Source organism: Anoplophora glabripennis, unplaced genomic scaffold (genome assembly GCF_000390285.2).
Source record: "Anoplophora glabripennis isolate ALB-LARVAE unplaced genomic scaffold, Agla_2.0 scaffold800, whole genome shotgun sequence".
NCBI lineage: Eukaryota > Metazoa > Arthropoda > Insecta > Coleoptera > Cerambycidae > Anoplophora > Anoplophora glabripennis.
The window spans coordinates 546-26363 of NW_019416886.1; the positions used below are offsets into that span (position 1 = coordinate 546).

The 25818-nt window shown below is 31.4% G+C and overlaps 3 protein-coding genes and 1 long non-coding RNA gene across 4 annotated transcripts in view; 2 read left to right on the forward strand and 2 right to left on the reverse strand.

The window, feature by feature from the left end:
* Positions 1-248: 248 nt before the first annotated feature.
* Positions 249-862, reverse strand: LOC108915030. Its single transcript, XM_018720978.1, has 2 exons — positions 673-862; positions 249-612 (listed from the first exon to the last, which is right to left on the reverse strand). Exons 1-2 carry the CDS (start codon positions 728-730, stop codon positions 314-316), a joined length of 357 nt encoding a protein of 118 aa, XP_018576494.1. The 5' UTR covers positions 731-862; the 3' UTR covers positions 249-313.
* Positions 863-4179: 3317 nt separating this feature from the next.
* Positions 4180-7590, forward strand: LOC108915031. The gene is made up of 5 exons (XR_001964694.1): positions 4180-4387; positions 4995-5224; positions 5281-5500; positions 5928-6061; positions 6932-7590. It is a non-coding gene; the product is annotated as an uncharacterized LOC108915031 (long non-coding RNA).
* A 1175-nt stretch (positions 7591-8765) lies between these two features.
* On the reverse strand, positions 8766-15803 carry LOC108915036 (nucleolar protein 6). The gene is made up of 3 exons (XM_018720984.1): positions 15768-15803; positions 13580-15716; positions 8766-10093 (listed from the first exon to the last, which is right to left on the reverse strand). The coding sequence occupies exons 2-3, from the start codon at positions 15665-15667 to the stop codon at positions 8798-8800; spliced, it is 3384 nt and encodes a 1127-aa protein (XP_018576500.1). The 5' UTR covers positions 15668-15716; positions 15768-15803; the 3' UTR covers positions 8766-8797.
* Positions 15804-17457: 1654 nt separating this feature from the next.
* The window catches only part of LOC108915033, a 110929-nt gene continuing 102568 nt past the window's right edge, over positions 17458-25818 (forward strand). Inside the window, exon 1 of the mRNA XM_018720981.2 lies at positions 17458-17666. The gene's annotated coding sequence lies outside the window, so the exon portion shown is untranslated. The remainder of the gene's footprint in view (positions 17667-25818) is intronic.

The window sequence follows — 25818 nt, forward strand, 5'->3', positions numbered from 1 at the left end:
TTTTGGATATGTTCTTATTATTAATATTAGGTGTACTGTGACCTGGGTTTATATTATTTAATTAAAGAGGGTATGGATGTTTTTATTAATTTACGACTCTTTATATAAACACCTAACTAGCAATTAGGCAACTTTTAATACACTTAACTATATTTCAAAATGCATAATCACGAACTGCATCTGATTGGGAAAACATACATACATACGCATGTTTATCAGGCCAAGATAAGATAAATAACTGAAAAATGTACAAAAACAGTTATATTTTATTTAAATAACATATATAATTTAATAAAAACAAATATTAACAATGTTATGCCGGCATTGTGGCTCTGTTACTATATTCCCAAGAGGTATCTTGTGGCGCACTAGGTTGTATATTATAATATTGGCCGTTTCTAACCACCACTTTTCTATTCTTTGCAGCGGCTCTCCGTCTCATTTCCAAATAACCCAAAGACACTATTCCCAAAACCACCAAAAAACAGATAAAGGCAATCAAAATTATCCTCGACACCTCTTCGTCCAATAAAAACCGAACGCACACTCCCGTAACAACAATAATAAGTATAATTACGATAGTCGTTATGACCACACACAAGCTGACTTTATCTAAAACAGAATTATTTCTCAAATAAAAGGAATTATTGGTATATCACTTGTTTCTCTTACCCACTGCTGTTGTTTCTGTACTACCTTTAACGACGGTTTCTTTATTATTCCTTACCATTTTAATTTTGGGTTTGGTTACATAAATATATTATTTATAAATGTTTAATCATTTTTATCTACTATTCCCGTAAATTGATAACCTAAATGAAGGGTAAATAGCAAAATATGATATAAACGCATTTCAGTACTTATCTAAGGCGATATTTGCGCGCGCATATTTATTTTTATTTATTATTCCGTTTTCAAAACAGCCTTATTTACAGTAGAGAGGGATTCAGCTTAATAATAAATCTGTTCACTTTACTATCGCAAATACCTGCTCGCCTTCAAATTTCATCTACAAATTACCAAATATGAACATGACCGATTTGTAGTCTAAAAGTGCATTGGGAAGGGGGGCAAGCAGATTTGTGAGGTTTGATACTTTCCCTTTTCCACCTATTTATGCTATTATTAGCTATAAATAAAATGTACGTAATCTGTAAATGCGTTATGCAACTTAACGAAGTACGTACTCGAAGATTGTTATGTCCCATATTCATGTGGTTGTCGGCTACTACATCTATAATTTCCATCCATTAATTTGCAAATATTAATAAAATACGCAGTAAAATAGTGAGTAATTGGTATAAATTTGAAGTTGAAACTATCTTTTAATTTTTATTATTACGAGAATTAGTAAAAAAAAACAAAAATTATATATTTTTTCCGGTAAGAATTAGAAAAAGGAAATATAAATGCAATAAAATACACTATGTTTTAGCCTCTAAATTAGGCAACTCTTTATCCAGATCTCGCGCAATCTTACTGGGACTCACGAGTTGTTTTTCCTTGGTACAGTTTTGTACTATCGCGTTTTCAACTGATTCATAATAAGAAACAGAATTTTGTTCAAAATTTCAACAGCGGGCTAAATAATTGAGTAACTGCAAATTAATAGTTGGTTGGATGTAATTAATATTAAAATGCCGCGAAAAGCGATTTTGGCTGACACATTAAAAAAAAGAAAATACCTTAGTATTTCTGTTTTTAAGTGTAGGTGTATGCTGACATCTCGAAAAATGTTGTACGTATTGTATTGTAAGTGCGACATACTAAAAACCACATCACCCTTCTATAACTTTCTTGTGAGGCGAGATTTGATATTTTTTATATACATATATATACATTTTTTAATTAATAATAATAATAATAATAATAATATCTCTACTCCTCATTCTAACCACGAGAATTAGCCCAGAAGTCGGAGACTTGTGTGGGAGAGGAGACGGCATATTATTATTAATCAGGCCGCATTTGCGCCCAGGAACGACTTATGTTGGTAGGCCCTAACCACCATTCTGTGCAGGAATGAGGGAAACCTGGAAAACCTCATTAATTAGGGGGTAGTCAAATGCCAACCGGTGTCAATCTCTCACATTGACCCAAGCCAACATTCTTCCACCCTACCATACCTGCACAGAAGGTACCAATCCTCCGTACAAGCATAGCTAATCTACGGTCTACCGGCCGCGGGAATCCAACCAGGGTAGAATAGCACACCTCGATTTAAGTACTGACACCTTAAACCGTGCGGCCATCGACCGACTCGACCTAATTAATTCAACACTCACAAAAAGCCCCAGAAATTCGACACCACTGGATATTTTGAATATTTGATCACTATTTGTAACTCATGATGTTTCTAAGAAAAAATATACATCTATTTCTCTTTATTCTAAAAACAAACCATTTTCGATATATTACTTTTTAAAATTTGCATTACACATATCTCTAGAACTATGTACAGGGTGATTCACTATATTTTGACCCCCACTTTAACTTTTTTGTATTAAGGGTTATTAAAAAATGTGAAATACAAAAGTTGCACGAATTATTATGAATTTTTTGAAAATGATAATTGAAAAACAATTGAAGTTCAAACAAAATGGCCGCTGATGTTTACTTTGTTAATTTAAATAGAACACCCTGTATATTTTTATATATTTGGATAGAACGTTCCCTATCGAGCATAGTCATATAACAATAAGCGAGATACTATTAAAAAACGAGAAGAAGGGTTTTTATTAAGAAAATTATACATCTTGTAATTATTAGACCTCTTTCAGGCATTTCTGCCTTTTTTTCAATTACGTAAGGACTTAGTTATAGTATATTTTGACATATCGGACCTTGATATGGTCCAAAATACGTACAAGATTTTAACTAAATATCACTAATTAGGCCGTGAGAGGCCTAATTACTCATGGACATGTTATATGGTAGGTCGTGACAGTGACAGGTAGTAATCTCATGAAAACATTGTTATTGATTGAAAGTTTGTATTATTATTTAATTAAATTAGGTTACACAGAAGTAGAAAATTGAAATATTATTTGGAATTAAAATATAGAGTATGGAGAACTTTATTTCAATTTTCTACTTCTGTATAACCCATTTTAATTAAATAATAATACAAACTGTCGAAACAATAACAATGTTGTCATGCCATTACCCGTCACTGTCATGGCTTACCATATAACATTGTCCATGAATTAGGCCTCTCACGGCCTAATTAGTGAGATTAATTAAAATACCTATCGCATATTTAGGACCACATCAATGACCGATATGGCAAAATATATTACAACTAAATCTGTAAATCCTTATGTAATTGGAAAAAAGGCAAAAATGCCTGAAAAATGTCTGACAATTACAAGATTCTTATTTTCTTAATAAAAAAAAACATCTTTACGTTTTTTAATAGTCTCTCGCTTATTGTTAGAGATGGACCCAACAAACCCTATATGACTATGCTCGACAGGGGAACGTTCTATCCAAATATGTAAAAATATATAGGGTGTTCCATTTAAATTAACAAAGCGGCCTTTTTGTTTGGACTTCACTTGTTTTTCAATTATCATTTTTGAAAAATTCGTAAAAATCGAGCAACTATTGTATGTCACATTTTTTTATCTCTTAAAATAAAAAAGTTAAAGTGGGGGTCAAAATATAGTGAATCACCCATGTTTCTCAGAAAAAGTTCATATAATTATTTTTCTAAATAAGTATACGATTTTAAACATAATTTAATCATGAAAATCCAGGAAAATAATGCAATTGTTTTCCGGGCCATTCCCACTTCCAGCAAACACAAGAATTACGGCAAACATGGGAACCATTTAAGTCATTGACGGTTTCTGTACCCATGATCTTGTTTGCTGGGTTACTATTTCTTCCCTAATAGCACACGACGTCCATTGGACGTCCATTTAATGTCCATTTAACGTACAGACGTCCATGGACCATAAATGGACATTCGATGGATGTCCATTCCTGGACATATTTTGATAGAACATACATTGGACATCCGATGGATGTCCTTTATGGGACATATTTTGATGGTACATATATTGGACATCCGATGGATATCCTTTATGGGACATATTTTGATAGTACATATGTGGACATTCGATGGATATCCAGTATTGTACATGTTCTGTTATAATTTGAATTTGCCGCTAAAATTCGTGCAGCGCATGTGTATTGAAAAAAAATATGGGTCCAAGCACGCTCACGGTCCAGTCCACGTCCAGAATCCAGAACCAGCCTCTAAAGTTTAAACTGTTCTTTTCTCTTTGACGCCGCTATGCCGCTAATAAAGTGATAAACGTAGATGTGTAAAACCAAACCCTATAGAAGGATTAGGAAACCGAAGTAATATAAATCACATTTTGTAAGTAAATTTGTATTTTCAACTGTTAGTCTATTTGTTGGCTAGGCTAAATTCATAACATTTTTATGTAGACAATTATGTCACAGTATAATGTACCAACAACCGACAAAAGTGGTTTTCGTCTTTAGATAAAGAAGTTTTCATTTTCACTCTAGTTGTTGAGTTTTCTCGTCTTTAGCTATTCTAGGTTAAGTTGAGTAATGTATAAAATGCCCGGGAAAGTTTACTTCACTGTGGTTGTTCTGTGGTCCTGAGTGAAATAATTTATTTATTTATATTAATTGTATCCTTGTTTATAGTATTCATAGCAATACATCTGACCTAAATGTTTAGACAAAAACTTAATAAAACATCTAAACGCCACCAGTTTAGAAAAGCAAAGTAGTTGAGTGATTATGCAGATAGGTACATTGTGCTTCCTCTGCTACATAATAAAGACTTTTAAATATTTTGTTTTATGTGCACTGTATACATATATGTGTATACAACATATTAAGATATAAATTCAGCAGGTACCTACTACTGCAAATTATTTTATGAGTTTAGCCTACAAACCCATTACCAAATTTTATGTCATAACCTCTGCTTGTTTTATTTTATTCTACAGACTAATATACTTCGATAAGTCAAAAATGTCCAATAAATCAACATGGACAGTTGTAAAAATTTTAAAAGACAATTCCGTTGAAGCTGTACCTACAAATTGGTTGTCTGGAGACAAGTGTTTCTGGCCACGCTACCCAAAAGAACGTATCATTAAAGCAGTTAAATTCTGTGAACCAGCTTCATCCTCTTGGGAACAGCATGATATTTCTGCTTTTAGGAATGCCACCTATGGTAAAATATACATTTTTTAAAATTATTGTACGCACCTAATGGTAAATTTTTTTTAGGAGACTACGTAACGGCAAGAAAGAAAAGTCAGAAAGCAGAAACCATATCTGATCTCAATACAGATTCGGAAATAAAAAGAAAGATCAAGCCACCAAATAGATTAGCTGCGTCCTCCAGTACATCTGATTCAGAATCTGATGAATCTGCCCATAGCAGAAACCCGACATCATTCTGTGCTTAAGAAATGTCCTACAGTGGTTTTAAAAGCATTTAGTGAAGGTATGCAAGATATTTTTCTGGATATCAGTGTGTTGGTGGATTATTTGATAACAGTTGAAAAACTATTTCTCCCCTAATTTTATCGTAGAATTCCTAGGGATGTACATATTTCCCAAAACAATCGAGAAAGCAATTTCCCACTTAGCTATTGTTAAATCAATAATACAAAATATCCATTTTTTATTTGTATTTTAATTATTATATTTTCTAATTAATAATTAGGAGAAGAAACAAATACATTAAACAAAATATTACATACAAAAACTTTTTTTCAATAATAAATAATTAAAATGTTACTATTTTCATCTACATGTTAAACAAGTATTCTTACACACAACTTGTAATGCAGGTTAATAATGCTAAAAGATTAAATCTGGATGAAGGTTTATGACTAAAATAAAATGTGAATAAATATTTTTTGTTACAGACAATAATTCACAATTAAATTCATCTGGAATGTGACGTATCAAATAGGTACTTTTGTAAATATTACTGATGGTGGCATAGAAAGTGCAGGCAGTTTTATTACTAGTACACTTAGCACCAAGAAGATAACTAGTGGTAAGATTATATTTATTCGTTACTTGTTAAGGCTTTTTTAATTACTCAATAAGTACTATTTTTTATTTTGTATAGCAGGTGAAAAAGACTTGTATGTGTACATAGAGAATATAATTTAGACAAACCTTAATCTGAACGTTAATATTAACAAAGATATGGAGTGTTAAAGTTGAAATTTTATTTTCATTTTGTAATAATTTCTTAAAAAATCCACAAATTTTTGGAAAAGGGGATGTTTGATGCGACGAATTCAAATTTATTCATGGTTTTTTTTATTACTTATAGAGGGCACCATATATGCGCTGCGCTGGTTGTGTTATTAATGAGTCATAATTTTATAACCCTTGGTATGTTAACTTTTTTTTGTTCTCTTGTATTGTACATACAAAAATGATATACTTTGTTGTTGACAAATAGGAAAAAAGAAAACTTAAGGTAGTACTCCCAAAAATAAGAAAAAAGTTCCTATAAAGATGGGTCCAAAAATACTTTATTTTTTCAAAAAATATTTAAACTTACACTGCGTATTAAGATACATTTCTAATGAAATGAAGCTTATTTGGACTCTTCCGTCTATATAATTTTTTTTCTTATTTTTGCAAATATAGGTACTACTAGTCTCCGAGTATTTATTTATTTATTTATTTTTTTTTGACATTATACATACCAAATGATGTTATTTTTGCATTGAAAAATTATTACAAAATACTGAAAATAAAATTTGTCACTTTAACACCCCGGATCTTAGTTAATATATCAACTTTTCAACTAAGGTACGTTTAGCTAAATCGTAATTTTTTTACATAACGAGTCTGCCATTGCTCTATGTGCACGTACTTATGGAGTAGTTATATATTTGATTGATTCTAGATGCAACTGAAAAAAATTTTCATTGTGAGAATAAAAGAAATCGAAGAAGCAATAAAAAAATATTTAAGAAGGAGTAAGGAAAGGAGTGATGCAGAGGAAAAAAAGAGGAGAAGCAAAGGCGAATAAATTTGATAAACAGTATTGTAAGTTATACAGGGTGATCCAATAGTGAAAATTTTTTGGTAAATTATTGAGCATCAAAGTGCGCAACTTTGCCTCTATTTAACCAACTCTCTATATCTCCTATAGTTACTGAGATAGCAATGCTATTGACTCGATTTTGTAACACCCTGTATATTAGATAGAGAAATAAGATGTATTGGAGAGAATTATATGGATCTCTTAATTATTTATGTATTTGTTATTCCTGTAATAATTAGAAAAACAATAAATACATTATCAAAAGTATTTCTATAATTCCAATGCAGACCTCCATTAAATGTACAAAACAAGACATCTATGGGTAGCACAAATTTGGTACAGAGGCGGACATATTCTGTGGGTCCGAAAGTGGTACAGTAGTGGACGTCCGTGGGTTGCACGAAGTTGTGACATTTGTGCGTCCGTGGGACTTCCAATGGACGTCCATCGAACAAAAACCGGACGTCCGTTGGATGTCCGGACTTCCGACTTTGGACATCCTTTGGATGTTCATAGGATGTCCTTGTGCTATTAGGGTTATAAAACGCAAAATTTCTAAGCCATTAATATTTTCAGACTCGTTATAATTAAGTTTTACTTAAAAGTGTATTTCTAGCAGGAAAAGTCTACTAACTCTTTTTGAGAAACAAGTAATTCCAAAATTATTTCAAATTTCAAGAAGTGTAATGAAATTAAAAAGTAATACATCGAAACTGATTCATTACTATAGAAAATGTAATTTTTCCTTCTTCCACATGTGGAACCTTGAAAACAATTTTATCAATTTATAATGCAGAATATTTTTTTTACAAGTAGTTTTAAATTTGTGAGGTTTAATTTAAAAAATCTCAGCCACATCTAATTTAATTTTTTATTTTACAAATTTTGTTTTAAATTCCTACATCAAGAAAGTTCTCTAGTGGGCCTAAAAATCATCCCCCATAAAAATGATGCGGGTCTCACTATCAAAATATCAATAACTGATATAATTGAACACGAAAAGAGAATCCTTTTTTGATTACATTTAATGAAATAATCAAACATTAAGCGTCTCAAAATTAATTTTAAGTCATGTTCCTTTCTTCAATAAGACTTGTTTTTTAATCTTGACACAACTTAAGTTGCAAAAAAATTATTCTTAAACGAATTTAGTATCATACCTATCAGGTTGTACAGAGCTTTCATAAATGTTTACAAGTGGTGCTAGTAACGAAAATTCCCTAAATCTTGGCGTCACCGATATCAATGATACGTTTGCAATGAATAATGACAAATCGTTATGTCTAAGCTCGAGATAATGTGCTTGTTGATTGATTGAATAGAATCTTGTGAAAAATTACACCAATCACAACCGGTGAAACAGAATGTTGTGTTTTAATGTAATCTTGAACTTATTATTTTAATTTTACCAAATTGTAATAACCAATGTGAAGGAAATAAAATTATTTCAAACAAAACTACTAGTCTAACAAAGAAAAAAAGCTAAACGCATTATGATTTTATGTTGACAGAACTTGCCGAGGCTTCCCAATCTCATGAGGCCCCGGGCTGCAGTGTTTTTACTAAGTAGTCTAAAATATTTCAGAGAGTAACTATTCACATTATTAACAAAAATAATTCCTTTGCAAAATACAGAGCACTGAAGTTTTTTTTTCTAATTTTATACGATTAGGTACTTAAATAAAAAGCAAAATATTAACCACAAAAACATATATTTGTATAAAATTATCTTTTATCGATCATTTTAATCAAACCGTTTCCTAAAATATAAAAGTCCTCTATAACCGCCTCTAAATTAAAAGTAATTTTATCATCTTCTGCCATACCTGCATTTACTCGAGAGACTTTGAAATCAACCTTTTCAAACACTTTCGGATTCCACAACACTCCTATGGTATTCCCGCCATAACTATCATGGAAGAACATCGCGTATTTGCCATAATTCTCTCTAAGCGTTGATAAATACTTTTCCACTGGACTGAAGTCGACAATTGGCAATTTGTCAGCATCACTCTGTTTATATTTTTCCACTATAGTTCTGTTTTCTACGTTCGCAAACACAATTTGTTCAAGCCTACGAGAGTTTATCGCAGATTTTAGGTGTATTAAAACGTTATAACCGTTGAAATTTGGAATGAACAGTTCTTTTATCCCCACGTAGTTCCGTTCCATAATAATTTTGTGGACGAATTCTATACTTACTTTGGCCAGCTCCTTCACCCTGTACAATATTTCTTTTGATGGGGTGTGTTGAGTGAATACCGAGAGACCTCGATCGAAAGGCGTAACAATATATAACGGAGGGAATTGTTCACGATTCTCCTGGATTTTAGCTTCTAGTTCCGTGAGGTCTTCTTTAGATAAATCGTCGTTAAAATTTACTAGTACTATTTGCAGATTCCAGTCGAACTCGACGAAGAACTTTAAAAACCTGAGAAACGATATCTGGGGTGTGTTCGATTGCGGAAAAGCGTCATTTAAATATAAAGAAGCATTTAATAGATTTATTACGATGTCTGGGAAATAAAAACTGTCGATCAGTTGTGACCTCAACCACCTTTTTATAAGTGCCGTTCCCGGTCCATAACTCGGATACATGGATTGTACTCCTTTTAAAGCGCCTACGACTTTCGGCAGCACGTTTAAATTATTTTCCATTTTTAAACTATCCTGTGACTCGGTATAGCAAGTTAGACCGGTTTCTGTGATTTCTTTTTTAATCAGAGCCACTTCTTTTGGTATATAAAGAGAATATCTTAAAACAATTCCTTCGAAGTAGATATCTATAAAGTCAGACGTAACATGCGACAATATATTATGAGTAGTTTGTAGGTTTTTTGAAATTTCTAGGTAAAAAGAGGTTTTGATGTGGCGCAGAGCTTGTAAATTGTTAGGCCACTTTGAGCTGTGTTCTAAGAGAAGAACACATTTTACAGGTTGCACAAAACGTGGTACACATTCGGGATTTTTTTCTAAAAATACTATATTGTTGTTTCGAATTGTAGTTAAAGAGTGGCGTACCTGTAAAAAAAGGTAAAATACATTGTTATACAGGGTATTTGGATCCGAAAAGGCCATACTTCAAAGGTAGCTTTCTTGCATGTAAATAAACAGACTTAGATCAGTTACCTTAGAACAATCTTGATTCCATAAAAAATTAGGGGTGTTCAAGCATTTTTTTAAATTGTTATAGAGAGAGGTACTATCCCTCTCGTGCAGGCACGTGATTGGCTAATGCTCGGACGAAGGGCGGGATCTCCCCACTCTTTCTGTCTACAGTGTCTACACTTTTTAACATGTGGTGCTTCCTCCATCTAGTATATGCTCTAAGGCTAAACATGAATACAATCTTATTTTTTATCCAAAAAATTGAAAGCTTATTTGCTTTTTTTCCATATTATTTGTGTGGTAGAGACTTTGAGAAAATGCAAATGTTTTATGAAACTTCACTTTTTTAATGTAGAAACGGTATACATATTCCGTCGTTAAAATCAAGGTGTATATTATATTTTGATTAAAACATTTTTTGATATTTTCCGATTTTCCCAGTATAAAACAAATTTTTCAATTTGCGAAGATATAAACTTACCAGTTTCATTTTCTAATCATTATCATTTTCTAAATTTGTTGCGAAATTACATTTAAAAGGCTATTTCATTAAATGATGATATTTGAATACAGAGAAGTTAGTCTAAATCGTAAAAAATTCTGCAAGACAAAGTTTAATTAAACTGGAGTCCCCCACAATAATTTTTTTAATGTAAAAATAGAGCATTCCAAAAAAATTGCTATATTTAATTAAACGTTTTCCATCAATAATTTAGAAATATTCGATAAGATTTTAAAAACAATTATATTTTGTTTTGTAGTCTTAAAAAAGGTGATCTGGAGATGGAGACTGCACACCCTGAAACTAGTCGTCATCAAATTATTTGTTAAAAAGGATTGTGATCAATTTTGAGACTTCTGATAATCTAATATCTAGTGAAATTATGAGTATATTTGTAGATAGAAGTATTCATAGCAGCCTCTGTTTCTGATAAAAACAGCTCTTTTAGCTTCCGTAAAAACATGCCTACACCAAATTTCATCGAGATAAATTGAAAAGTGACAGATTATCTTAAAAAATGACATACAAATATTGTTTTTTTGAATACCTATAGCAAAATTGTAAAATACGTGATCTGAATCGATTTGTTTTTTATTCAATGAAGCAACCTTTGAAGTATAGATCATTTGTTTTCCATATCAATATATTTGTGTATTAAATTTACTGCCTAATATTGTAGGTTGCATTTTTATGAATGAATCTGCTTTCACACAAGCTAATGAGGCTATAAAAATATAATTTTTGTCATAAATGCATGTTAAATTATTCCATTGACTTTAATAATTTGTTACTGATTCTCAAACTGTTTTCAAATTATCAAATTTACTTGGCAACTTAAGTTATCACGTACGTTCAGTGAGTCTAAGGTCATGAAACTATTGGTCAAATATCTCTGATAGTTTCAAATCAGTCTTCAACTGCTGCAAAAACAGACCCCAATGTCTTTAAGTGCTATTTTTTAGATGTCATATACAGTACGCGCCTAAAGTATGGAATAAATTCAGTAAAAACGAAACAATTTTTTATTGGAAAAAATCCTCGTACAGGTCGATTTTTAATTTAAAAAATACATATTTTAGCATACAAGGCGATTTTCAACTGTCATTTGTTTTCGAGTAATGACATCATCGACATTTTTTTTAAATAGCAACCCCCTATTTTTTTCCTTGATTCTGAAAGTTCGTTTCATTGTCGATCCAACAGTATTAAAATGTTGCCATCTTACATATGAAAGTTTTCGAGTAAATGACAATTGAATGTTAGAAAACATAAATTTTATTCATTTAATAAATAACAATTCCTATGTCAAGCAAATACAATTCATTGAGTTTTCTACCTAAATTAAGTGTTCGAATTGCCACCCACCGACTTCTTGACAATACGCAAGTATGTGTAGAAATTCTTCTTGCACATTATGAATTATTTCTGGGGTAACTCTGTGTATTTCATCTATAATACAATTTTGGAGTTTTTCTAAATTATGTGGTCTATTAATGTACACTTTGGACTTTAAGTAGCCCCATAAGAAATAGTCCAGGGGTGTAAGATGTGGGGATCTCACAGGCCATTCTATCGGTCCTCGTCTGCCGATCCACCTCCTAGGAAAACAATTGTCCAGAAAATCTCGAACAGGGCGTGTATAGTGCGGAGGTGCACCGTCTTGCTGAAACCATATGGTGTCATCAGAAATATCAGGGTCATTATCGTTGGAAAAATTACTGCAAGCGCTGGAACAAGGTCATTTTGTAAAAACTCTAAATATCTTTCTCCTGAAAGGATTCCTTCAAAGAAGAAAGGACCTACTATTCTGTTGTCAAGTATTCCAGCCCACACATTTAATTTCTGTGGGTGTTGGGTATGTGTCTCTGCCATCCAATTAGGATTTTTCCGACTCCAATACCTGCAAGTTTGACGGTTCACTGTATCATTGAGACAAAACGTGGCCTCGTCTGAAAAAAGTATTTGCTGGTGTATACTTATCAAAATGTTCTGTTTGTGATCTTCACTAACACTTGGACGTCCAGGTTTTGGAATATCTACAACATTGCCAGTGTCTCTAAAGTTAGATTCTATCTTACTGGATGTTTTTCATTAAATAAATCGCAAACTTCCTACTGCATTCTAGTCTTATCCCCGCATCCGATAAGAATTAAAATTTCAATTCTTTGTGTGACAGTTAAATGTGCCATAATACTTTAAATTCAACAATAATTTTTATATCGCTTACAATACTTAGAAAGTCGGTGTGACAGTGACACTTTGTAAAGATTTACAGCTACGTGATCCATAAAAAACTTCAGGCATTTCGAAAAACTAAATATGATAACGTTTTTGCTTTATTTTAATTGATTTCGGTTTTCTAACATTCAATTGTCATTTACTCGAAAACTTTCCTATGTAAGATGGCAACATTTTAATACTGTCGGATCAACAATGAAACGATCTTTCAGAATCAAGAAAAAAAATAGGGGTTGCTATCTAAAAAAAATGTCAATGAAGTCATTACTCGAAAACAAATGACGGTTGAAAATCGCCTTGTATGCTAAAATATGTATTTTTTAAATAAAAAATCGACCTGTTCAAGGATATTTGCCAAAAAAAATTTGTCTCGTTTTTACTGAATTTATTCCATACTTTAGGCGCATACTGCATTTTTGTCCACAAATATTGCAGACTCAATTACTTCACACTCACTTTACTTTATGACCACTGTCTGATTGTAGCAAGTCTTACATAAAATATCACATCTAAACGAAGACATTTTTCCTCTAGAAACAAGTTTGTAAAACTGCATTTTATAACGAAGTCATTGGAAAAATCGTTTAAATACAATTTACTTTAGGACTAAATGAATATAAGTTAATGAATCAAAAACAGGAGCAATCAAAGATACTAACCTCATAATTGGCAGGTATAGGGGGAAACAATTCTGTAAAGTTGTAAACGTCAGAAACTCCTTGAATTCCAGTGATTTTTAAAGACATCTGCAATGCTCGTAGTCTTTTTCCCAATTCATCCGATGCTTGAATTATCCTCAAACAAGTCTCTTCGTTTGTCCCTGACGGATACGATGGAACCAATTTTTTACTGATTAATACCTCATCAAATTCATCATAATACACTTTGTTCTTTAAATTAAGTTTTTCCGTAGTAACAAAATTCAAAATTTTCTTAATAATGTTCCTTTTGCCCTTCACAGTGTTTGTCCTAAAATAAACGGCTACGTTTGTACTACCGTCGCGAAACCTCCTGTCACTAGACAGGTGCCCCCAAAATTTCCTAAAATCGGCAGCTGCGACATGATCGTTTAATGCGGGCCCCACCTCCATAAAACTAAAGGCTTCTTCCGGATTCAAGTTTACGCCAAACAAAAATCTGTTCAACATGTTCTCGCCATCTACTTCTAATCTAGGTACAAAATGTAAGACTCTTTTACTTAGGGCTCTCTGAAAAATCCTCGATATATAGTCGACGATTAACAAATGTTTGTATCCGATATACTTTACTTTATCTGCATCTTTTATATCGTATTTGTCGTTTAAAGGCAGAGATTCACTCAGATCTATCACAAGATCGTACTGTAAGTAAAATGGAAGTTTTCTAAGAAATAGTAGTTGAAATGAATTGCTTCTATTATCGTTTAAACATTTTATCGCCCACTGACATTCCAATTTTATCTTTTTATATATGTCCATGTTCAGAAATGCAGCTACGTTATAATAACCCGTTACATCAAGACACACAACTTGAAAGTGTTTCTTAAAAACATCCAATACATTTTTTGATAGATCTGAAATACTTATAGGGTTGTTCTCCAAGTCAGACGTACCAATAAAGTTCCAAAGATTTCTTACGACTTGATAGGAGCTCATGTATTTGTTGATTTTATTTTTTGAAAACAGGTAAGTAATAAAATACAATATTAAATCTTCTGTAAACGATCCTATACCAACATTAAACTCTCTTTGACGTAACCAGATGCATAAAAGTTTTACAGCTTCTTGAACGTTGTTTTGATCTGCTAGAGTTTGCTGTATGAATTTATTATTAGCTGATAATGTTACATCATGAGCTAAAGCACTGTTGTAAAGGCTAGTAGGACTATTTCGCAACACTTCGCTATCTAAATTTGTATTAAAAACATCTTGTTTTATATTATTCGTTTCAGGAAGAAACCTGATCATTTTAAAAGTGTCTTCTGAAGGAGATGCATAGATAGTTACAATTGTTTTATCACAATCTGTAGGTTCAACCTTTAACACTGGTAGCAACGAGTTTAATTCATGGAAATCTATTGTAACGTTTGTTGCGATATTATGCGACTTCAAATTTTCCGCAACATACAGCAAGTAGTAATAACGTTTACAGAAATAACGATTGTTTAAAAAGTCTTTTACGATGAAACAGTCTTTAGGCATAACTAAATTTATATTCAATAATAAGTCGGGTCCTGGTAAAGAGTTGTTTTCGTATAAACCAAATTTTTCAAATGATTCTGGTTTTGTAAATTTTAACGTTACATCCTGATCACATTTAAAGAATTGATGATATCCAGATAATTTGTTTAACAATTTTTCTTCATCAGATATTTTTCTTCTCTTCATCATTTTAATGTTCGACAGTAATATAGTATAATCAGGAAGCTGTTCTAATGTGGACTGAAAGGACTTAAGCCAAGATGTAATGTTTTTATGTCTCTTATTTTTTATTTTTATCTCTGAAACTAATTCTTCTATTTGCAAACGAAAAAGACTATTGCTGTATAAATTTTCTGTCTCTTTCCAATTACGGATTTCTTGAACTGATGGGGGTTTTTCCTCCTTTTTTCGTTTTTGAGGCGAGCGACTTACTTTATCCAAGCTCATATCTTCATGGCTACGCTTTTTTCCATTACTATGTTGACTTTCATACTCTACACTTGTTTCTTCCTCGGTAAAATCATTTTCGGAACCGCTCTCTTCCTCAAAATCATCTTCTGGCTCCATATTAAATTATGACAAATAATAATTATTAAGTGTTCCTATTTGTTTCTTACTGCAAAATCTCAAATCAGTGGAATGTGATTTAAATATATCTTATACTTACAAAAAAAGAAAATAATTTCTTTGTACAATAATAAATATACTTTATTAGTAAAATTAATAAAACTAAAGTAGATGTTATTTCAAATACATGCACGTTGGACGATTTAATTATTAATATTTGAGGTTAGGTTATACTTAAAATCTCTTCTTCTTCATTTTCTTTGTCAATATCATTGACTATACAAGTAGACATGGAATGAGATGAGACTCATGGGGCTCCCTTATGTCTACAATGATTGGCCGCCTGTTATCATTTTTTTTCGATTAATTACAAATTATTTTAAGACAAATAAAAGCATGAAAATAATAGTTAATAAAGAAAAGCTGTTACTAGTAATCAAATTTGCAGAAAATCATGAAGTACCTTATAATTACTAGATGTGGCAGATGGCACTACTATTAAATAAAGTCCTTATTGACCAAGTACTGTGATTGTGGTACACTTTATCAATACCTAGAGGGATTTTGCACCAAAATGTGGCAGTTGATTGCGGTATTTTATAAATACCTAGATAGTTTTAAATATTAGATATCTAAGAATTTTCATATTAAATAAAGTCCCTTGATCAAGTACCGTAAGCGATGGATGATTGTCATTTGCCATAAAAAGGCAGTTTGACATATGTCAATTTGTACTATTTATATAAAAAAAACTATCAAAATTTAATTCCTGTAGTATTTTAGATATTAGATTATTATGTATGTTAAAAATACAAATGAAAATTATTTGACTATATGAAAATAATTGAAAATTCAAACTTCAGTATATTTCAAGTTGGCAATAGGGAATTTTTGCCCTAGAACGGCAGTCGATTGCGGTACTTTATCAATATCTAGAAACTTTACTACCTCAAAATTTTTCTAAAAAAATTGTGAATTTTAGGCAATTACCTTTACGCTAGACGCGTATAGTAAGTTGCATAACCAATACAATTTTAATTGATTAGTAAATTGAGTAATAAATATAAACTAATATATGAATATTTCTAGAGATGTAATAAATAATATGTTTTATTATACATATTCTCCTGTTCAGATACATACTAAAGGTCTATGTTTCCGCAAAATATGAATCAACTTACTCATCAACCAAATTCGAAAGGATAGATAGGTACCCATTCATTAATAAATTATTGATGATTAGTGTAACTTATTGGTATTGTATTTGGCCAGTTTTATGGAATTTTAACTGATAATACATAATGTAACTAATCGAAATATCCTGTTTGCCTTTCTCTACTTTATCCTGGGTCTTCAGTTATTGTAAGTATTGTTTACTGACATGAATGACATTTTAATCTTTTTTATATCTAGCTTTAATTAACTATAGATTATCAATACAAGAGTCAATATCTATATCACCTTTCTTTACAAAAAAATATTTTTTTTCGCATTGTAATAAATGATTTGCATTGCAGCTAAATTCCGATGTTAAACTGAACGTTTGTGTCAAGTGGAGTGGCTAGTACTACACTACAGTAGGAGTAGAGTTGTATCCGGTTATTTTAATACAATACAAATCTAACATAAAAATTATACGGATTTGATTTAGGAGTGTTCAATGCATGTTCTTGTCTTGTGTTGTACAGCCAGCTCATCTACTCATCTGCCTTCGCCTCTAGCCATCTGTAAGCTGAAGGGAGTGGGGCTCAATAGCTGAGTAAAGTTTCTCCTCCACCTCCACTACACAAACACAAACACAAACTAAACTAACTATTCGGATTCGGCAGACAACTACTTACAAAGTCGTTCAGCACAAGCAGCGGTCTGTGTACCTTTCTTGTCGTGCATTAGTGACGTTTTCGCTGAAAAGGGTGTTAAAAGTGAAGTGTCTTCCGTAAGTTCTCTGCAAAATACTACCTGGTTCTTTATTGGGATTTACCAGCTGCCTGCAATTACCGTAAGTCATTTATAATAGGAGTTTCACTGACCTATCTTTACTTTTTGTTATGATGCGGTGCAGAAGGTCGTTTTGCTTATCGTTTTTTTTCATGTTTACGCTTATTTAGATAAGAATCATTTAATTCCAGTGTTAATGACTTCTATAATAAGTCGGCCCTTTTAAATAAAATGCACTTTGATAACATTTTATAGCAGAAAGAAAGGGATAAAGTTTCAAATTTCCATTGATTGTATCATGATTCTAGGTATTTTATGCGTATAATATACTAACTATAAGTAAACGTTATAGTAAACATTAAACAAGGAACTACAAACATGGACATAAATAATAATCTAATAATAGTATTATTTTAAAAATTATAAGAAATATATTTTTTTATTTAATTTTAGTAGGTATACGTTTACTTAACTTGATACTTTTTTATGTTGTATATTTATGCACTATTGAAATGTTATTTAAAAAAAAATAATTTTCTGTTTGTTTTTTAAATTTTTCTTTCACATGATATTTTTAACATATTTTTTCAACAAACGGGAAGAAAAAATAATATATTTTTTTTCTAAAGTATTTTTTTATACAGGATGTCCCAAAAGTGACGCCCGTCCTTCTGGGATTTGAATGAGGAGACAAAAAGGAATTGAAAATCAAGTGGAAAATTTTCCGATTGTTTTTCTTTCTTGAGTTATTGAAAAAATTATTCAAAAAAACTAAAAAAATTAAAATCCAGTTTTTTATCTCAAAGACAAATAATTTATAACTAATAGTAGGCACGTATAGTTTCCGATTGTCGGTTGTACCTGGGTGTAAGGAATTATTTTAACCTGAAAAAGATAAAGAAAAGCATTTTAATAATAAAACAGTTTTATAAAATGGAGAGGAAAAAACTTATAAACTAAAACCATAATGTGCTTAAATAATAGAAATTGTTTTTACAAAAGGTGTTCAAATAAATTGCTTTCTACTTCAAGATAAAGATTATCACGATTCAACATTGAAGTATGAACTCTTTGTAACATCTCTTGGTTTATTAACGCAACAGCAGCGTGTATACGGGCTTATACATTTTCTGGATTTACAACAGGTTCGCTGTATATCTTTTCTTTTAAATAACCCCAAAAGAAGGGAATTCAGATCTGGTGATCTACGAGGCCATGGTCCCCCTCTTCCGATTCATCTGTCTGAGAAGTTTTGATTCTGATAATTTCATACTCGTAACCCATAATGTGATGGAGCTCCATCATGTTGAAACCAATAATTTAGTCTGCTAACGGAACGTCATCCAGCAATGGCAGCTGCAGCAAATACAGCTCTGAACTACATAATTATTTAATAATCCAGCCCAAATGTTTATTTTTAGTTACTTTTAGAATTACTCAATAAAGAAAAACAATCGGAAAATTTTCCACTCTTGATTTTCGATTTGTTTTTGTCCCCTTAATCAAAACCCAGAAGGACGGCGTCACTTTTGGGACACCATGTATACTTAGTTGTTTTAAATTTTGTTTGGTCTGGTTTGTCGTCTGAATTCGAGTCTGAATCAAATCTGTCGAATGAAATCGGCAAATTCTTTAAAAAATTTCGTATGGAATTTGTATCCGTAATTGATTGTAATTATGTGTCATCCTTAGAGAGAGCATGCACTTGATCGATGACACATACTTAGTAATTTACCATGAATTATTTCTATGATTTTTTTTGCTACAGAAAAGTAATTTTGATAAATCAAAGGAGCAGTGCTTTTGTGTTAAAAATAAATAAAATTTTTCTACTCCTATATGCGAAAGTAAGGATTTTTCTCGGAATTTTTCTCGGAACTTTTTCAGGTTTTAGTCTACACGAAAGTGACATTTTCTCTCTCAAGCCTCTTATAAGAGACGAAAATGGAAATAAATTGAATTTGCATGCTTTTCTTTGTCAATTAACTTAATTTTAACGGTTAATGTTTTGTTTTGTATACATATTAAAATATTTAAAATTAAAAGACACTTAAATTGAACATACAATTGTATAGGTATGAGAACTATTTTTTTATAGAAGAAAACAGCATTTTCATCTCTTATTGCAAGATATAACATTTTTTTTAGTGTTTAATTGTAACTTTCCCTAAAATTTATAGTTTTATACAATGCAATATAATTACAATAGACATTTTCTTATATTGAATACACGCTACCTATCTAATCAGAACAATAAGCTCACTTTTGAGATATTCCCTTGGACTTTTAAATTAGGCGCATGAATATTTGAACCGCTTAGAAAATGTAAAAAATAGAAAGCAACCAGTAGAAAGCAATTAAGTGTTTGTTTAACGTATTCATTAATTTGATAGATAAAATAATCACGAAATATCAAGATGTGTGTGATAGATACATATCTACATTCTACAATCGCATTAATATCATTTTTTTCTTAGCTCTAATGGTAGTACATATGTAAATGTATTTGCATAATAGAAGTACCTACATATTTCTTTACCACACCTTTTCCATGTGTATTCCAATTTGTCATTTTTAAATCCTATTTTTTTCTAAGATAACGATTTAAATAAGTTTACATGTTTTGAATTAACTGACTCTTCTAAAGTAGGTAATCTCATAAAAATTTTATGTAAAAGTACGCCACAGTATGTAATGTAAAATTACATAATAGAAGTAAAGTTATATGAATCATCTGTTTTTATACTCTTTGTGTAATTCGCCCAAAATGTAAATTTACATTATCGATTATTTATTTATTTATTTATTTAATTACAATATCCAACGGGCAATGCCCTGTTACAGGATAAGGTTACAAGATAAAAAAAAAAGTAATAAAAATAGGTGAAAGAGATAAAAACTATTCTTAACCAAAATAAATATCACAAAACATAATATCTAAAACAAACAGGGAACAGACATATAATATTAAAATGCTATAATACAATACAAACAAATGCAAAAATATATTTATACAAACATAAAGTTCAAATTAAAACTTTTTTAATTTGAGAAATACTGGAGCAGAGTATATCAATGCGAGATTCAATATTAGAATAACCAACAATCATTTGGTGAATTGGAGACGCTTTATATAAATTAGTACGATGATTCTTGATCGCGAAGAGGTGTAAATGTCGGGTATACGTTCTAGGAATATGAAAATTTATCATTTGTAATATATCTTCACATATAATGTTATTATTCAAAATCTTGTATAAGAAAATAACAGAATTTAACTTGCGTCTTTGAGACAAGCTACTCATATTGAAACGCTTGAAAAATGCTTCCTGAGGAAACCCTTGAGGCGGATACTGGCCATCAATAAAAAATGTAGCTGATTTAAAGAATCGGCGTTGAATTTTCTCAATAGATATTATGTGTGTAGCGTAGATAGGTGTCCAGACTACAGAGGCATACTCAAGTTTAGATCTAACAAATGTATTAAATAACAAACAAAAAGTATCAATTTTCATGAAATTGCACATGTTCCGAACAATAAAACCCAAACTTTTGTAGGCATTCATTACCACAATTTCAATATGCTTGACAAAAGATAATTTAGGGTCAAAATATACGCCCAAATCTTTAACAAGGTCAGGTCGTTGAAGGGCAAACCCATTCAGACTATACTCATACTGAATTTGATCGCATCGTCGACTAAAAGTCATGACATTACATTTGGTAGAATTCAGAGGCAGCCTATTAGCAATGCACCAAGAGTTAATAAAATCTAGATTACGTTGAAGATTGATGGCATCAAATACATTATCAATTTGAGAAAATATTTTTATATCATCGGCGTATAACAAATAACGCACATTCAGTTGAGAAGTGATATCATTAATAAATAATGTAAACAACAAGGGACCAAGAATAGAACCTTGCGGAACACCTGAAGTCTGGGCAAATTCAGTAGATTTAACACCAGAAATTTGAACAAACTGAGTTCTGCCAGTGAAATATGACTTCATTAGTTCAAGAAAGTCTGACGATAGTCCAAAAGCGCTTAATTTATCCATTAAAAGTCCATGGTCGAGACGGTCAAACGCCTTCGAAAAATCTGTATAGACTACGTCTACTTGGCTTCCCCGATCTATAGCCTCGCTGATAAACTGAGTAATGCATACTAAATTAGTGACTGTCGACCGTCCTTCCATAAACCCATGCTGTTCAGGAAGTATAATATTTTTTAATTGAAAGGAGAGGACACGATGTATAGCAGTTTCAAAAACCTTACTGAAGTTACACAGTATTGCAATAGGTCGATAATTAGCGATATCATTTTTACTTCCTTTTTTATATACGGGGCATATTCTTGAATTTTTCCATTGATCAGGGAATGTATGTGATGTCAGAATTAAGTTAAATATGGTGAAAAGAGGCTCTGAGAAGACGTTAGCACAGTCTCTAATCAAGAAAGCGGGTATTAAGTCCGGACCCATAGTCATTTTAGGCTTTAATTGTTTGATAGAAAATAATACATCATTGAGAGAAATAGAGTTATATGCAATAGTAAGTGCATTGTTATACGAACGCTTGTCTTTATTGAAACTACTAGATGCGATAAACGAAGTTGAAAAATAGTCTGCAAAACCATCAGCGATTTGTTTGTTGTCACTACACGATATATTATTGTAAACCATTGTAGATGGGATAGTTGAGTTACCTCTCTTTGAGTTGACGAAGGTCCAGAACTTTTTTGGATTTGATTTCAATTCTAATTCCGTAGCAGAGATATAATTTGAGTAAGCTGTTTGACTTTTGTATTTCACGGCGGAACGCAACCGCTTATATGTATTATAATCTTCCCCATTTAAGGAGGACCGATATGTGTGCCACGCATTATTCTTCAGCTTAATAGATCTAATTAAATCACCATCAAACCATGGCGGATAGCATTTATTAGAAAATATCTTACGTGGAACATGTTTAATGAAAATTGAATTTAATATTTCATAAAACTTAAAAACAAGTTGATTGACACACGTAAAACTTTTTAAAGGAGACCAGTCAACCAATGACAGTTCCTGATATAAAGCGGGAAAATTAGCCTTTTTAAAATTAAAATTAAAATCCACCTCAGAGGGTCCCCGACTTCTCGTTAATTTATTTGGAACACAAATGCTGACAAGCAATGCAGGATGAAAAAGATCTTCTGGGAGTAATATATCAGGGGAGTGCGATACCACACAATCAATATTGGAAATAACCAAATCCAGAATTCTATTGTTACAGTTTAAGACGCTGTTATATTGACTGAATTCGTAAAAGTTTAAAAAATTTCTTAACAAATTAATTGTTAAATTGTCTGATTTAGGGGTATAATCCTATATTATGTATGTAATATTATGTATGTAATTTACGACACTAAGTGTAATTTTACTAAGAAAGAGGAGAACTTATACATAGTATTTTTATGAAATAAAGGAAAATCTGGGCGTTATTATTTTGTAATATTTTTAGAAAAAAAATATTTAAGATTTATTAATGCTGTAAATTACTCATATTCTCTCTAGAGTAAAATATACATTTCTGAATTATATCTACAGATAAATAATACAGAATTTAAACCAATTAATTAAACAACTTTTAAAAAAAATAATACAATGTTATAGCAAGTAAATTAACGAAGTCAGTAAATTTAAAAATATCTATAAAGCGATTTGTGTAAATACCTCAATTAAAGGAAAAGTATTTTTTCTGCGGTTTTCAAAAATATCTCTTCTGGATGAAAAATTTGCCATAGTTCTCGTTCTCGCGTCCAGATAAATTCTGAGGTGGAATCTTTAAACCATTTCGAGAACAAAGCCACTTCATTTGAGAACTTTAACACTCCAGTCGAATTTAGATCGAGATTTAGATCATAAAATCTGAAAACTTGAGAAAATTATTAGTAGACATTTTATTGTATTTTATCACTGGGAAGCGTATGTAGAATGATAATATCAAAAAAGTAACTCGAAAGAAGTGACGCCAAGTTGGCAAAATGTGTTTGTTCACTTTTTTTACTGCCCACGATAATCTAGACGACGTATCGGAAAATTAGTCATTATATGTTGAATGCAATTAAATTATCTACAATTTAAGGTACCTAGAGTCTTTTTTTACTAATTTGTTAACTTTAAAATAAAGGTCGAACGCGGAAATATCAGTTTTCGCAAATTGCCCATTATTATTGCAAAAAGCGATGGATGTTGATGAAATTCATGTAAAAGACGGTCAATCTAATGACCAATATGTGTGCCAAACGCTGATTCAGTTGACCGTGAAATTGTTTCTCCAACTATTTGTTAATTAATTTCGTTTGTTTTTTGCAACTAATTGTTTAATTAGGTACTAAACGTTAATTTTAAAAGTTAATATCGTATATAGGTTTTAATTGATCCAAAGAAACGTATCGAAATAGAAAAATTTCAAAAAGTTGAAAGTAAGTAGCCCATTACACCTTATTTACCTTACAATTAACAAAGTAGGACGTGCAAAATAGCATTATAAACAAATTGCCCCAGTCAGGCAAAAGCCACTCGGGAATTCGCTCTTTTTGTATTAAATAGAGCTTATTTTTACGGTAATTAAAAAAAGAGAAATAACCTACGCCTCTTTGTTACTTAATTTCAACTTTTTGAAATCTTTCTTTTTCGATACTTACGTTTCTTTGATAGAATTAGAACCTATATCTACGATATTACCTTCTAAAATTAACGTTTAGTAATTAAACAATTAGCTGCAAAGAAACGAACGAAATTAACGAAAATACCTGGAGCAACAATTTCACGGTCAATCGAATCACTCTTTGGCACACATGTTGGTCTTTGGATGGATCGTCTTCTCCATAAATTTCATCAACATCCATCACTTTTTGCAATAATAATGATCAATTTTCGAAAACATGATATTACCGCGTTCGACCTTTATTTTACAGTTAATAAACCGGTGAAATATGACAAATTCCGTATCTAAGTCTTGAATCTACTTGGGCATAGTGTACAAGCTGGGAAAGGTTCAGCACCGTTTACAAATTTAAGAAAAGAACTCTTCAATAACAAATGAAGATATACCGAGAGATTTATATAATTTACACAATGGCGTATTATTTTGCTTACCTCAGTATTTATTTATAGAATGATATTTATTTAGCTAAAACACTGTGCACACATCAGGCCACTAATGAATCTAAACATGCCTACTGAACAACTAGTACAGTTCTCAACACACGTGCGGTAACACCACACCGGGTAATCACATGATTAATCTGATTGGTTGAGCCAAATTAAATCATGCAAATTCACACTTTTACTGGTATATATACATCAAATATAGTAAAAACACATAAAGTATTAGGAAGTATCAATTTTAAAACGTAAAAGAACAAATGAAATTGGAAATACTGTTCGACGCCAGTATTTTCACTGTTGAAATTAAAAATTAAGAAGCTATTTTGATAACCAAACGTAGGTAAAATTTTGTTTATGTTGTCTTTAATTTATTTCACTTCTTCGCTCTTCGTTCTGTCACCATCAGGAAGATCCCCTAGACATCCTGTATAATGCCCATGTATATGCTAATGAGATATGCACATACTTACGTTTATTAACATAATTCACATAGAAAATATTTTCCGTCGATTTATTAACATTATAGTACCGGTAATAATACAACCGATAATTTATTAGCGTATTAAGTCAAGGAATTAATTAGATACATACGTAAGGTTTTCAAAGCAGGTGAGACATAGGTACGTTTTTACATCGACTGGTTAATGTGTTATGTAAATCATGATGTGATTTAATTTAAATATAACATTTACTACATAATGTAACAATTAATTGTTCAACCTTGCTTTCAGTATTTTGTTTTTTGCAACGGCGTTCCCAGGAATGTGTTTATCAGGACGCGATAGGTAGGCAGTTCCGCAACCAGACGGAGTAGATACCTGCTAATAAATGTTGTCGGTACCCTATCTTAATCTTATCGCGGCGACTTATAAACGCGATTTTTGCAATGGGATGTTGTCCGAGTTTTTAGCTAACTGCAATGACAAAGTGGAAATAGGTAAAAAAATACAAGACCCTTGTTTTTTCTTTTTCCATTTTGACGTCCATTAATGGAAAATTTGAAATCTAGCGCCAAATGTAGAAATTTTTAGATTTTTCCCTTATTTATTGGGTAAT